This window comes from Colossoma macropomum, unplaced genomic scaffold (genome assembly GCF_904425465.1).
Source record: "Colossoma macropomum unplaced genomic scaffold, Colossoma_macropomum, whole genome shotgun sequence".
Taxonomy (NCBI): domain Eukaryota; kingdom Metazoa; phylum Chordata; class Actinopteri; order Characiformes; family Serrasalmidae; genus Colossoma; species Colossoma macropomum.
In genome coordinates, this window is record NW_023494787.1 from 43,713,086 (window position 1) to 43,727,211 (window position 14,126).

The window sequence follows — 14,126 nt, forward strand, 5'->3', positions numbered from 1 at the left end:
AAATGCTAGCTTAATCAGAGAAAGAAAAAATGTTCTAACTGCTCAGTACTGTGAAAAAGTCAGGAGACCCCTCTTTTGGTTAATTTCCTGTCATTCCTGTCCATTAAGTACAAGTCATTCAGGAAAAAGCAGGGAACATATATTAAACAGAAAATGACACTAAAGCATCCAACACTAAATACAATATCAACTATATCAATATTTGTCCAGTCTTTACTTTTATGCACCACACTGCCACTTCAACTCTTCCATCCTTCCAGCTGTGTCCTCCTTAAAAAAGCTGTTCCCAAAGACTTCACTAACAGTATGTTCCCCTTCAAAAAGACACTAACATTCACACAGGCAGCTACACAAACTCACCTTAGCTGCCTTCAGGTTTCTTTAGAATGTTCATCTAAAATGGCTAAAGGAGATACTTGTGACGAGATATAATGTAATCCACTTACATATGGAAAGAGAACGTCAAAGTTATAAGTGAAATAACAGGGGTTTCTCCTGGTAGACCACCAAAGCTGTCCCCATCAAATAAACACCACATAAAGCTTTCATCTTTGAGAGAGAGGAGAAAATCAAGCTGCTTCAGGTCTAAAAACATTCATAGGTGTTTCTGTCCATCCTTCCACTTTGAGAAGACAACTCAACACTATGAGTCTGAAAGGATGTGTAGCTGTCAGGAAGCTCTTACTGAGAAAAGGAGACAGACAGAAAATGTGCATATGAACACCAAAACTGGACTTCGAATCATAAAAAAACATAAAACACAACCAACTTCTAAGACTGAACTTTGGAGGTGTGGCAAAATATACATGCAGGATTCTTTAAAAACTGACAGCAAGTGTTCTGAAAAAAATAGAAGCTATAATAAAGTTAAAGCGTGGGAACAATAAAGTTTAAAATCATGATAGTATATTTAGTTGCTGAGGGGTCTGTATAATTTTCTGTAAAATATTTGTTTTCTATTTTTTCTGCTGCTGAAAAATGAATATCTTGGTTTTAATGGTAGTTTTAACTGGAAATGAAATAAATCAAAATGTGGTCTCTAACTTTTGCACCATTCTGTCTAAAGGAATGCAAAGTATAGAAAACCCTCTGATTTAGATCACACTTATGATAGAAAACAAAATACATTTACAGACTCTTCCTCTAATGAATCTGGCCAGTGTACCAGGGCTGTGAAATGACCTGATGAACTAAAAATACATTATTTTCCCTCTGCTCTGCTCTCACAGGGCCCTCAAGGACCGCAGGGACAGAATGGAGAGACAGGACACAAGGGACCAAATGTAAGCAACGCACATTAATCAGTTAGGGGGATGGGGGTGGGGGTTTGTTGGTGTTCTGTGAGGGTATAAATGAATAGCGTGTGTTTGCTGCTCTAAGCTGTGCCTGCCTTTTTTTTAGGGCCCACCAGGAAAGGATGGATTGCCAGGTCATCCAGGCCAGCGAGGGGAGCCAGTGAGTCAGATATGAAATATTAGTAGTTTCAGGAAAGAGTGAGCATAATTAGGAGCAGTTTTTTTCACTCTGTGCTTAATGCTTCCCGTCTGCCACAGCTGGATGCATTCTGTGCCGATTGTGATAAAACTGTTGTGTAAATTTGCTGGAGGCAATTAGATTTGCGCAAGTCAAACATCAAGTGCCTGCATCTGCTAGTATTTGCTTTGTAAATGAAGTGACAATGTAGGGCTGATTGTCATGTTTCTTCATACAGGGGTTCCAAGGAAAGACAGGTCCGCCAGGACCTGTTGGAGTGGTCGGACCTCAGGTGGGTTATCAGTGGACTTTACAGTGAAGACGCTGGCAGTAGCTTGGAATTGGATGTCTTGGAATTGAAACACTGAGACTGATGTGTTATGGCCTTTTTTTAGGGCAAAACAGGGGAAACTGGACCAACGGGTGACAGAGGCCACCCTGGGTCACCAGGACCTCCCGGAGAGCAAGGTCTTCCTGGAACTGCAGGCAAAGAAGGTGTCAAGGTTGGTGACCACCCCTAGTATCACCTTTGTCATCATGATGGTGGCGAGTCCAGACTTTTATTCCTCACTCTTACAATATTAGTGCTGCACAATAGACAAAATATTAGTATTGCAGTTGTATTACTTCTTGCAGTTATGATAAGTGCTGAATCGCTATATAATCATTTGACATGGTGAAAGATTGACCCGTATAGATTGGTCAAGATGCTCACACCACACAATGCAATGCAAAACAGTGATTGGTTGTTTGCATATTCAGGGTTTATACAGTCATGAAAATCCTGGAAAAATTTTCCAGGCCTTGGAAAAGGAAAAATAATAAGTGCTGGAAAAATCATGGAATATCCTTGACATTTCCCCCATGTGGCTCGTCATCTCATCGCACTTGGAGCACTGAGGAGTCTAGATCACAAAAAGCACCGAGACCCGAGACTAATGTATCTGCACATGGACCAGCTTTACTGACAGGTTGTTAATATGAATCTCAGATAGATATGTGTAACATTCTGGACGTGTTTTGTAAAAGAAGGTTTGACAATTAAACACTGGACAAGATTAATTAACAAACCAAAGAGCAAAAACACATCGCTGCTGCTTCTCACACCAAGACCTGCATGACTAGCACTGTGAGTCAAGCTAGGTTTGTACTACGCATTGTCAGTGGCGCAAGGGTGCATGTGCAAGAAATGACGCGAACAATGCCTCTGACCCCGCACTGGCCGTGGTCATGCACCTCAGAATTTTTTAAACTTGGTGCTCACTACACTTCGTTCAAAACGAATGGATTTGAAGGGAGGTTTGCTAAACAGGTTCACCTCTACAGGCACTTGTATAATAGCTCTATCATACCCCACCACAGAGAAATCTGCAGTGATGGAAGTGCTACTATAAACTCTAAACTCTAACTCTAACTCTAAGTGCTACTATAAACTCTAAACTCTAACTCTAACTCTAAGTGCTACTATAAACTCTAAACTCTAACTCTAACTCTAAGTGCTACTATAAACTTTCACACGTCATCTGTGGAGACAGTCCGCTGAAAGTAACTCAGCTTTCAGCCTTCACAGCGCACAGTCTCCACCGCGGTGGCTGAACAAACATCACATGCTGCAGTTACCTTAAGAAATGCTGAGCTACCTGCTGAGTTACTCTCATTAATTTGATTTTATACAGTCTTTGTTGCACCGTGGATACTCGAAGTTGTGAACTGACTCTTGTTACAGTACAGGTCAGTGAGAAACTTCAGAGGCCTAATAAATACATTACCCCCTCCACAACATGTAAAATCTAATCCCTCCCAGACTGAACTTCAGTTAGATGACTCATTTCACTGGCTAAAGAAATATGTCTTTGTTCTTGGTAATTCATTTGAATTGGGGCTAAACAGAATGAAATGGAGAACCATGTCCACCTAATCATGATGAGCGTGCATGCACAACACATCTGTGTTATGACAAGACGCTAAACCGATGGACATGTTTGAACACGAGAATGTGGGATGAAGGAAGAGTCAAAATGTATAGGCTCTGAAATTATGGACTGTTAATGTATTGAGCAAAATGACAGATTCGTTTAATGAGGATGACCTGGTGCAGATATCCGTACATGTCAGATTTCAATTTCACTCATAGTCATTCCATTTAAACTGCATATTGACAAGCAATAATTCTGGCTAATAATATTTACATTTCAAATTAGTATTTAGATAATTTAGGTTCTTTCTCTTGGAACAGCCATGTATATGTTAGATTAGTGCTGTGCAGTTACTGATAAATAATCATGCTCTCAGGTGATTTTAGAGTTTAACATTAATTAATGCGTGCTTCCTGACTTGCCTTATTTTATGGATTTTAAGCAAATTAATTAAATGCAAACCATCAAGAACTGCATACCGTGAGTAAATTGTGCAAAACTAAATGGGCTTTATCTATTAAATGTTTCATTAAAAAGATTACTAAACCTGGAAGTAGTATGTCAGTATTACGGTGTACTAGTATAGATGATATATCGCCTAGCACTATGCTAAATGTTTGGCATGGAAATTGTATGTCATAGAAAAATAATGTAAAAGTCATATCATTGTTTAACTGTTTAAAAAGTGTATGAACCCTGATATTGCATCTTTTGTGTAATCACTGAGTGTGTTTACATGCACATAATAACCCGATACTTGCAGAAAACCAAATTTTGTCAGTAAGCCGATTAAAGTGTTTAAATGCACTTGAGTAGTAAGATAATGTGCAATTCCGAGTCTACATTAGTCAGACAGTAGTTATATTTCTGCTTTGCCATCAGCCAATAAACTCACAGAAGACGTGACTTAAACATAATGTAAAACTCAAACTTCATGCCGCAGCTTTTTTTTAAAAACATTGTGCCTCTTTACCTGAAAATATGAACAAACATCATCTAGAAGATGAAGAATATTTAAATCATTCATTTTGTCAATGTGTAGTTGGTTCAAGCGTCACTCCAAAAATGTTTTGCTGCGTCTCACGGCAACACTGCTTGCTTATTTCTGATGACTGAGAAATCCGAAAGAAATCAGAGTAAGAGTTCACATGCACTGAGAAATCTGATTACTGAGCTATAATCCAGCTCTCTTTATCGGATCTCTTATTCGGATTTCTTAATTGGATTTTTAGACCTTACTCTGATCTAAGAAATTGGAGTATGCTGTTTACATGACCATTTGAATAATCAGACAACTGCAGAAATCCGATTATGATCGTATTATTAAGTGCATGTAAACACAGCAAAAAAAGCAAGACTGATTTTTGGTACTGAAGCATGTTCGTGTTAATTGTAAATGCAAAGTTTATGCAATAAACATGTTTTTATTGTTCACTACAAGATTTATTAACTTGGTGGCTTGAGTTTCAACTGGCTATTGCAAACAGCCAAAATCGTGTTAAAGACTAACAAATATTGTATTGTGCAGCTACTAACTACTACTAACTCTTCCTCCTTTTTAGTTCTGTAGTAGTTCATAATGTGTAATTCATCACAGTTTCTGGATAATAAACCATAATATTAATAACTGAGTATTAACCCTTAAAATTAATACCTGAGTTATAACTAATATTAATAATTAATATTAATATTTTAAGACTAGAATTTAAAGTGTCTAAACTCAAAACGCCATCCACATTCTCTGTGATTCCCAATTTAAATCAGTTCAGTCAGTATAGGCAGAGCCTTTAGGCAGGTTATGGGCGTAAGAGGAGTGAATGATGACTCCGAGCGAGCGAATGAGCTGTCAGCTCAAAGGTGAAACTGAACTTTGTGTTTCTCTCTCTCTGTTCCTCCGTTTCCAGGGCGATCCGGGCCCTGCGGGGATTCCTGGCAAGAGCGGCCCGGCTGGGCGCCGTGGATTCAGAGGAGACCGAGGCATGCCTGGCGTCATGGTAACGCACCTCTGCTCATCTGATCTTGTCTTTAGAGAGCATCTTGAGATCGTCTGTGATATACAGAGACTCTGGATGGGATGCGTGTTTGATATCCCTCCTACCTGGTTTGTCTGGAGGATCGGCAGCACGCGCTGTGTAGAGAGCGCTCTCGAGATAAGCATGCAAAGTAGGGCTGCTGTAGGCAGTTGGCAAAACAACATTTTTTGTACCTTAAATTGTTGTTTGTGTTGTTTTGGTGGGTCTTCTTAGGGTGCTGCTGGTCTGAAAGGTGAAGAAGGACCTCATGGAGCTGCAGGAGCGATTGTAAGTAGCCTTTTTGATGGCAAGACCTGCTGTCACCTATGCTAGCTGGACACTTTTTTAGAGTTAAAGATGCACCACACATATTACTTACCAGGTCTGCCATTGATTGACAGGGTAGAGAGTGGCAGCAACTGAAAGGCTACAATTTGGAAGTGTAAATCTACAATGTGCACCTGTGGTTTGTGTTTCTTATAAAATGTCCAATTAGTTATTAGGTATTATTGTACCTAATAAACTGTCAACTCAACCTCAGGGCTCCCCAAATGGTCCAAATTTTTGCTTGAACTTAAATCACCATACATAAAGACCATGTAAGGACCCCAGAGGACCATTGCTCCATACTCATTAACATGAGTGTCATCTTTGCACAGGGTGCCACTGGAGAGAGAGGACCTTCTGGACCAGCTGGTGGGATTGGTCAGCCTGGTCGTGCAGGAGCAGTAGGCCCTGCTGGGCCAGCTGGGGAGAAGGGCGAGCCGGTAAGCTGGTCTTTCCATATGTCACTGTTTGATATATTGGAACTGGCCTGGCAGACATTAAATGACTCTCATATACTACCTATTCTGTTCTTCAGGGAGAAAAAGGTCTGATAGGTCCTGCTGGGAAAGATGGGGAGCAAGGGCCCGTGGGTTTACCTGGGGCTGCTGGACCACCTGGTCCTCCTGGAGAGGATGGTGATAAGGTGTGTTATAAACTCTCAGATCTGTGTTCCTTAAAACCTTAAGCCTGAAAGTGGCCAGTTAGGCATATCTTTATTTTTTGACTGTAACTTGGTGATATATTATGCTATTATCGAGTGATATATATGCTTTGATTCAGCACAAACAAAGCTTTTCAATACACACTATTAAGACTAATTGTTCAATGTTTAATATGACAATAAAATGGAAAACTATTAAAACTTTCAAACCCGGAAGTTCATGTTTTTGCATTTTTACTGAAAAAACAAAAACATGCAGCCTCTGTCTTCTGTATGTACAGATCTGTGGCCATTTTTCTCAGCTCTGTCAGTAGGTATTTTTAGTTTATGCTCTAACTGGTTATTGTATTGCAATGTAGAAATATAGAGCCACATCACAGTCCTAACATTTCTCTGGCCTCGTTATAATTTCCCTCAAAAAGCATTTGTAGTTTTCCAGCACCCATCTTGAAGTAGGTTGTTTTTCTGAAGTCTGAAGTTTTCAAGTTTTCAAACATCGTGTTGGAATTTGTTAGTCGTGCTACCGCTATGCTGGCAGTCATATTTTCAAAATGAAACCACAGCGCTGTGGGAGGGTCTCTGAGCATAAATCCATGCTTTGACTGGATCTGCAGGATGCATATAGCTGCTGTTGGAACAAAACTTTGTACCTCTGTTTTTGTCATTTTTTAGTCTTTACATAATTTGAAAATACCTGTTGAATTTTACATAGTGTGTTCGTGATGAATGGACCAAAACAAATGGCCCAAAATGACTTGGTAAAAAGTCTGGTTACATTGACTTACATTAAAAATGAAGTAGGTTTTTTCCTGTTAAGTTACCAATTTGGAGATTTGAGGTTTAGTTCTAACAGCAGCGATATGTAATCCTCTGATTGGCTACTGAGCACAGACAACAACATAAAAAATGCGAAAAATGGCTGATGAACACTTCTCTGTTTACACTGTAATCTAATGAACAGGCAATACAGGTGACTCTGTCGCTGTAGTGTAGATTAGGGCTGGGATTTCACAGAGAAGTACAACACAGTTTAATGAGGAACTTTAAGTAAGTTTATTGATCTCTTTCACAGTCAAGTTTTTTAAGTTTAAACATGACATTTCATTAAATGTCTGCTGCAACATGGTTTTAAAGAGTCTAGTCTGACAATTTTTGCATTAAAACGCATGAGTGTTTCACTAAACGTCTATACATACCAAGAACAAAGTTAAAAAAGTGTTTTTTTAAATAAAGTGTGTTTTGTATTTGGATATTTTGTTATCCATATAAGGATTAATTATGATTGACTTTGATTGATTTGTTTGTATTCCTAAAGGGGGAGACGGGAGGTCCGGGACAGAAAGGTAGCAAAGGAGACAAGGGTGATCCGGTAATTATCCACATTATTAGTACGGAATGAGTTCAAGATTCAAGTCTTGTATTAGGAGTTGGTTTAACCTCTTATTATTTTGCTTTGTTTCTAAGGGACCTCCAGGACCAACAGGACCTCAAGGGCCAATCGGGCATCCTGGCTTACCAGTATGTAGACCACTGTAACTAACTGCCATGCATACCACAAAAAACAGTCATAAACCCCTCCATTCTGGAACTGTATAGTCTCTATCACACACACACACGTATATATATATATATATATATATATATATAGTCTACGTTTATGAAATATCCAAAAAGTAATCGGAGTAGGGCTTTTAAACACTAGCCTCCACTTTCAGGGAGCGGATGGTGAGCCGGGGCCGCGGGGCCAGCAGGGAATGTATGGACAGAAGGGTGATGAAGGACCTCGAGGATTTGTGGGGGCCACAGGGCCAACAGGCCTTCAGGTAAAGAAATCCATCTGAGTTTCAACTCTGCCTGCAGCTAATGTACTTCAGCACTAATGCAGTGTCTCTAATGACTGTCTCTCTGCCTCTGTGTGTGAACAGGGCATGCCAGGACCCCCGGGAGAGAAGGGAGAGAGCGGACATGTTGGACCACTGGTAACAATGCTCTGTTCTACTGTCTTCCACTCTATAAATCCTGTCATGCTGATGCTCTAAAAATAGAAGTTCCTACATGATCATTAGTTTGGACATAGAGTTTCTAAGAAAAACCTTTAACTGTTACAGAACCTTGGCATCAGTCGAAAGACAGAACCTTTTAGACATGTCTATGTTCAAGTGTGTGTTATTGGAATGGAATGGAAATAATATTTGCTTAACCCTTTAAACTGCTATAAATCTTCATACTTCTGATTTGTAATAATAAGTATGAATTTATGTATTTATGATTATTTTCAGGAACTGCTATAAGTGATTCAGTGCTGTAAAACTGTTATGTAAGTTATGTAGTTATGGGTCAAGGTCGTTCAGAGTGGTTTGATGTGAAATTTACTGAAACAGATTTCTACACGATGTTGGTGATTGGAACCAGATTTAGATCCATTTTAACATTTATTGCCTCTAAACGCTCACAGAACGTTATTACATTCATTATTTACATTTTAAGATAAAGTTTTGGCATAAAACATGTTTTATGAGAGCGATTCATGACGAAGAGGTACATGAAAGGTGTTAAATAGTTAAAAAAAACATAATTTTTCAGATTTTTCACTATTTTAAACTTGAATAATGATTAATATGGATATATATACATATAAACTTTGTGACCCCTGATTCTTGTCATCACTGCTGTAAAGAAATCTGTGTTGGTAAGTTTCTCTACAACGAAACATTTCACATCAAACCACTCTGAATGACTTTACATCTCAGTGATTGAATTATGCAGAAATTCTGAAGAATCTGTGGAATTCTGCTTTAAATGCATAACACTGATGAAGTAGTTTTGCTTCTATACATTCCAGTTGCATAATTTACAGATTCTCTTGATGATTAATTAAGCAATCAGAGTTTTTAAAAGAGACGAAACAATATAAATAGACTTATCTGAGCACTATCCAACTATGCAGAGCCTTTTAAATATTCCAAATACTTTACTGGAAAGAAATAAACTAAGGAAACCTTTAAAAAGCCAACAGAAACACTATGGCAAGGTAGATGTATCTTAGCGAGTGTGGCCATCCAGTTCTCAGTCCAATTCTTCTCACATTCCAATTGTAATTATACTGTATATACTGTAAATATAGGGAAAACTAGGTCACTGGTGTACATTGTAATGTTAAGTGTATATGAACTAACCAATGCTTTGCTGTAATAGTCCCTAGTGGATGATGTGTGTGTTAGAGATGCAATTTGTGGCAAATTCTTTTGTCCTATAACTGACCATTATTGGTCGGTGATTAAGCGTTTAGCCTAAAATCAAGGATGTGACACATCAAAATAATTGTAAAATGGAGAGCTAGTTCTAGATCTGAAGTCTAATCATTTGAGCCACATTCAAAACCATTGTAAAATACTCCACACACACTATGAGCACACACATCAACTGTATTCTTTATTGATGCACCAGTATACTAAAAAGTGTTTCTTGTATGGACTGTGGAGTGCAGTACTGATAGGCGAGGCTGGGCATCATTGTGTATATGAAGTAAATGGGCAGAGACTGTATTGAACATCCTACATAACAACTAGAACCATGTTACATGACCTATAACGTAAACACTGGCAAAATGACTGGAACATAGAAAAAAGTTCTAAAGTTGTATTTAACACTCATTATTAGCTGAAGTTAAAACTAACAAATGCCATGACAGGGTCAGCTTTGGCTCAACGTACCTCAGTAGCATTCAGAAACTCGACATCCACCATGTCCTTCTGTATTTGCTCATTTCAGTACTGAATTTAACAAGCCCTCATCCACTTGGCTTCATCATATCCCCTTCGGGGGAATCCCTGGCACCATCTTACAGACCGTTACATTACTTTATTAGCTCAAATGAAGGGTGTTAGATGAGCCCTCGGAGAGGTGAGGGATCAAGCAAACACCAGTCTCGACTTCAGCTGTAGAGCTTGCCCAGACACCATTGCAACCTGATGCATTTTTCATTTCAAACCTCAGACTAATGGTGGGCAAAGCTGCTCACAAGCCATAGGAAGAAACTACTTTAGCATACTTAACATTTCATCATCATAACATTCAGTTGGCCAGGCTTTAGGTTTCAAACTACTCCATCTCTTATATTTGACTGCTGATACAACTTCATCACTTTGCTAGTTAGCATGCTAAAGGCTACATGGTTAACGACAACAACAGGAAACGCATTACACCGCAATTCACTAAACACTATATATGTTATGCTCGAACTTTAAAAAATAAACTTTGCATTGCTAGCTGATTAGCTCACTGAGGCTAACCAAGCAGAAGGTATGTAGGTTTTTGTGATGTCCAGGCAGCCTGCTAGGCCACCTCTGGTCGCTAAGAGGGGCCGGAGAGCCAGGACTGAGTAATTAGGGCTGAGCAGTAGCAGCTATGGGCACCCTACTTTAAGGGGGCTCACACGCCACTCAGTGCTCAGTCTTGAGTCCACCTTGCTACGTGCACATTGCTCTGCCTCAGCGAGTAATCTTCGTATCTGTCTCAAGTTTCAAGTCTGTGCTTTTCTCAAGTTGTTCTCCAGCATAAGTATATAAAAAATCTCTTGAATGTTTCTCACTTTCTGAGTTTAGGGAGAGGCGAGGGTTTGATTAAAGAAGAGTTTTTTTGGTTTCAGTTTTGGGGAGTTCTTAGTTTGGGTCATCCTTTTAAGTCTTTAGTTAGCATGGCCTTAGTTTGGATTATCCTTTTAAGTCTTCAGTTAGCATGGCTGTTATCCTCTTTGCTGGCACGCTGCATAGCACGTTAGTCTTCCCTTTTTAGTTCATTCTTTGTCTAGTTTATTTTCCCAGTTCTTCGTTCCTTTTGTTTGCCTTTAAGTCACACCTTTCTCCCAACTCTTAGTTGCTCTGCACTTGAGGCTGCCCTCTCGTGTTTGCGAGGTTACAGGTTTACAGGGTCCTCAGTGTACCCTTCACTGCTTCTGATAACTTATAAGTGGGCGAGGCCATGTGAAAAAGAGACCTGAAGCAGGGCCAATAATTTTGCATGCGTAGTGCAGTAGTGCGATATCACTTGAGGATGTTTTAATATGGAACATTGTAATTGCTATCGTCTTCTCAAAAAAAGGTCCTGAACATCACTGTTTTAAGGTGTAAGACTGTTGTTCAGTAGGCCTATCTAGTGGAATCAGTTGCGCCCTCATGCATGGAAGTCACAAACTTGAATGGTAACTCCGCCTATTCAACTAGGAACTGTTGTTAATTGGAAAATAAATAAAATGTAACTTTTTTCAGCCGACAGCATTGATCAAACAAATGATGATTTGTTGGTTGACGGTTAATCGGCCAGTCATTCACATCCTAAGAAGACGACGGTGACAGTGGGGATGACAGTGGCTCGGTGGGATGTGGGGTGGAGCATTAGAGTGAATGTTGTGAGTGCATGATGCGCGTTTCTGAGGGGCGATTGACAGCTGAGAGACGGAGGAAGAGAGGAAATAGTGAGAGAGAGAGAGAGAGAGAGGGAGGAAGTTGTTGGAGCGAGGCGCCGGTTGTGAGGAGGAAGGCAGCATGACAGCTGCTAATCAGATTAGTTGGAGCCCGGGCCGTCTAATGAGCGGCCTGCTTTGTGACAGGCTTCTCACAGCCCTGTCAGGCATGAAGGAATGCAAAAGCGCGTTCTCAATGGCTCCACTCCGTGCTCAGATTAGATGGAGTGCATCAGAACAGAACGCAAAACAAAGCCACAGGACCTCACTGGGAAAGTGTTGCACATGTGTGAATGCTAAGAATCATGGGATTTCCAGATCCTAACACGGAGTGTGTTGGTTTTCGCAAGCGTTGGCTCCCCGACTGTGGAGGCAGAGGCTAAATATTCGATGGTGCTCAGCGCTGCTTCAGAGGTGATGCTCTTCCTGGAGCCCTGCCTACCTTCTGATACCTAAAAAGTAATTTGCAGAATATTATCTGGTTTAAAAACCTGTTCTCCCTTTCTTATTAAGCAACCAGCACATTATGAACATTGAACATTATATATTATAATATTTTCTAAAAACGTATATCATGTTACAAAATCTGTAATTCCCTTCTTGAAATAAAATCAACAGTGTATAATGTGTAAACAATATATAACAATTAAAAAAAAGTGTAGTCCCTTCCATGTAGGGGCCATGTGTAGGCAATATGGCAAAAATATTAAATAATGATACACATTTTCACAATACACGATACACATCCAGATATTTTCATATGTAGATGAAAACTGCTATCAAAAATGTTTAATACAATGAATTTTATTAAAAATTTGCTCTGCAACATCCAATTAAACAGGACTAATTATACTTTGTTTTCATTGTAATGAAAAGAGTGTGTGTGGTGATGATAACCACAATGTTCAGAAAAGCATGTTGTTTAATTGCGATAACCAAATTTATCACAATAACAATAACATATTATTGTCATATTATCATATCATATTCCCCACCTCTGCTTTCTTATTAAAAAACAATATGTAAAACAATATTTTAAAACCATATATAAATTTATTTTCATATATATATATATATATATATATATATATATATATATATATATATATATGATTTAAAAAAAAAAACAGTAATTACTTTATTTTAATATATATATATTTAAAAATATCAATAGAGTAATTTTCAAGATATTCCTGTGTTACAAAAAAAAAAAGTCAACTATCAACCTGATGAGTGTGAGTGAGTGAGTGAGTAACAAGGTTAGGTCCATGAGGAGCTCTGCATCTAAAAAAAATGAGCCATTTCCCATCATTGTAGCAGAGGCTCTCTGGAATTCAGCTACAGCTAGAGGTAACAAGGAAGATGTTCAGAGCTTCTGCTTTACTTTTTCTTTACTTTACAAAGCAGCTGTATAAAACAAATACAATATTCAAGGTATGTTACTGGAAATCACATTAAGGCTGTGATGATCTATAATCTACAACCTGTGACACATCAGGGATTATGTTATTCACCATAACACACTACTTCTTGTGTTCTGTTGCTTAAATATTGCTTTTCAAGCTACATAAGATGAAATTAGTCTCTGGTTCTGTCAGTTCTCAGGACAGTTATCTCTTTCTCAACATGGGTGTCAGGTTATTTGTCAGTCCTCACTGATATGTGATGTGAATCATGGGCCTATCAACCAGTCTTACTCCACCAAAGTACCAGAGGAAGCAGAGGCTGCCCGTGTGCACATAGCGCGCTAACTCTGCTGGCATTGGGTTTGATTAATGACATACTGGCCATCCAGGGTGGAGTAGTGGAGATTTCAGCATTCACTTAGAGAGAACGAGGGCGAGATGGTCCTCATTAAAACTCACCAGGAGAAAGAGAAAAGAACAAAGAGAGAAGATTGAGATGTCCGTGATGGCCTGTCACCGCCGTGTCAGTGCGCTGTGATGAGCTCTACAGAAAACCACTTTTATGACATGCGCTGAGAGAAGTGCTGATTGTACAGAAAGATGGAGGGAGGCTGTCAGCAGAGAGAGAGAGAGAGAGAGAGATAGAGAGAGAAAAAGAGAAAAATGTGTTTGTATATGTGCTGTAATGAAATAGCCCAATAATAAATAGTTGTGTTCTGCTTGTTTTCATCAGGGACCTCCTGGACAACCTGGACCTCGTGGCCCCCAAGGATCCATTGGTGGAGAGGTAAGCATCAGAGCTTTAATCAGACCTGAAACTTTGTAGCTTGATAGAATTCTGCTCAAACCTGACACCCACAAACTGCAGAC

At 39.3% G+C, this 14,126-nt stretch overlaps 1 protein-coding gene across 4 annotated transcripts in view; it reads left to right on the top strand.

The window, feature by feature from the left end:
- col5a3a (collagen, type V, alpha 3a) overlaps window positions 1-14,126 on the top strand; it is a 138,928-nt gene that overhangs the window by 92,770 nt on the left and 32,032 nt on the right. For all 4 annotated transcript variants that reach the window (XM_036567511.1, XM_036567513.1, XM_036567512.1 and 1 more), the window contains 13 exons: window positions 1,230-1,283; window positions 1,402-1,455; window positions 1,712-1,765; window positions 1,869-1,976; window positions 5,294-5,383; window positions 5,636-5,689; window positions 6,061-6,168; window positions 6,264-6,371; window positions 7,705-7,758; window positions 7,854-7,907; window positions 8,105-8,212; window positions 8,315-8,368; window positions 13,990-14,043. In XM_036567511.1, the coding sequence (XP_036423404.1) occupies window positions 1,230-1,283; window positions 1,402-1,455; window positions 1,712-1,765; window positions 1,869-1,976; window positions 5,294-5,383; window positions 5,636-5,689; window positions 6,061-6,168; window positions 6,264-6,371; window positions 7,705-7,758; window positions 7,854-7,907; window positions 8,105-8,212; window positions 8,315-8,368; window positions 13,990-14,043 (954 nt within the window). The remainder of the gene's footprint in view (window positions 1-1,229; window positions 1,284-1,401; window positions 1,456-1,711; window positions 1,766-1,868; window positions 1,977-5,293; window positions 5,384-5,635; window positions 5,690-6,060; window positions 6,169-6,263; window positions 6,372-7,704; window positions 7,759-7,853; window positions 7,908-8,104; window positions 8,213-8,314; window positions 8,369-13,989; window positions 14,044-14,126) is intronic.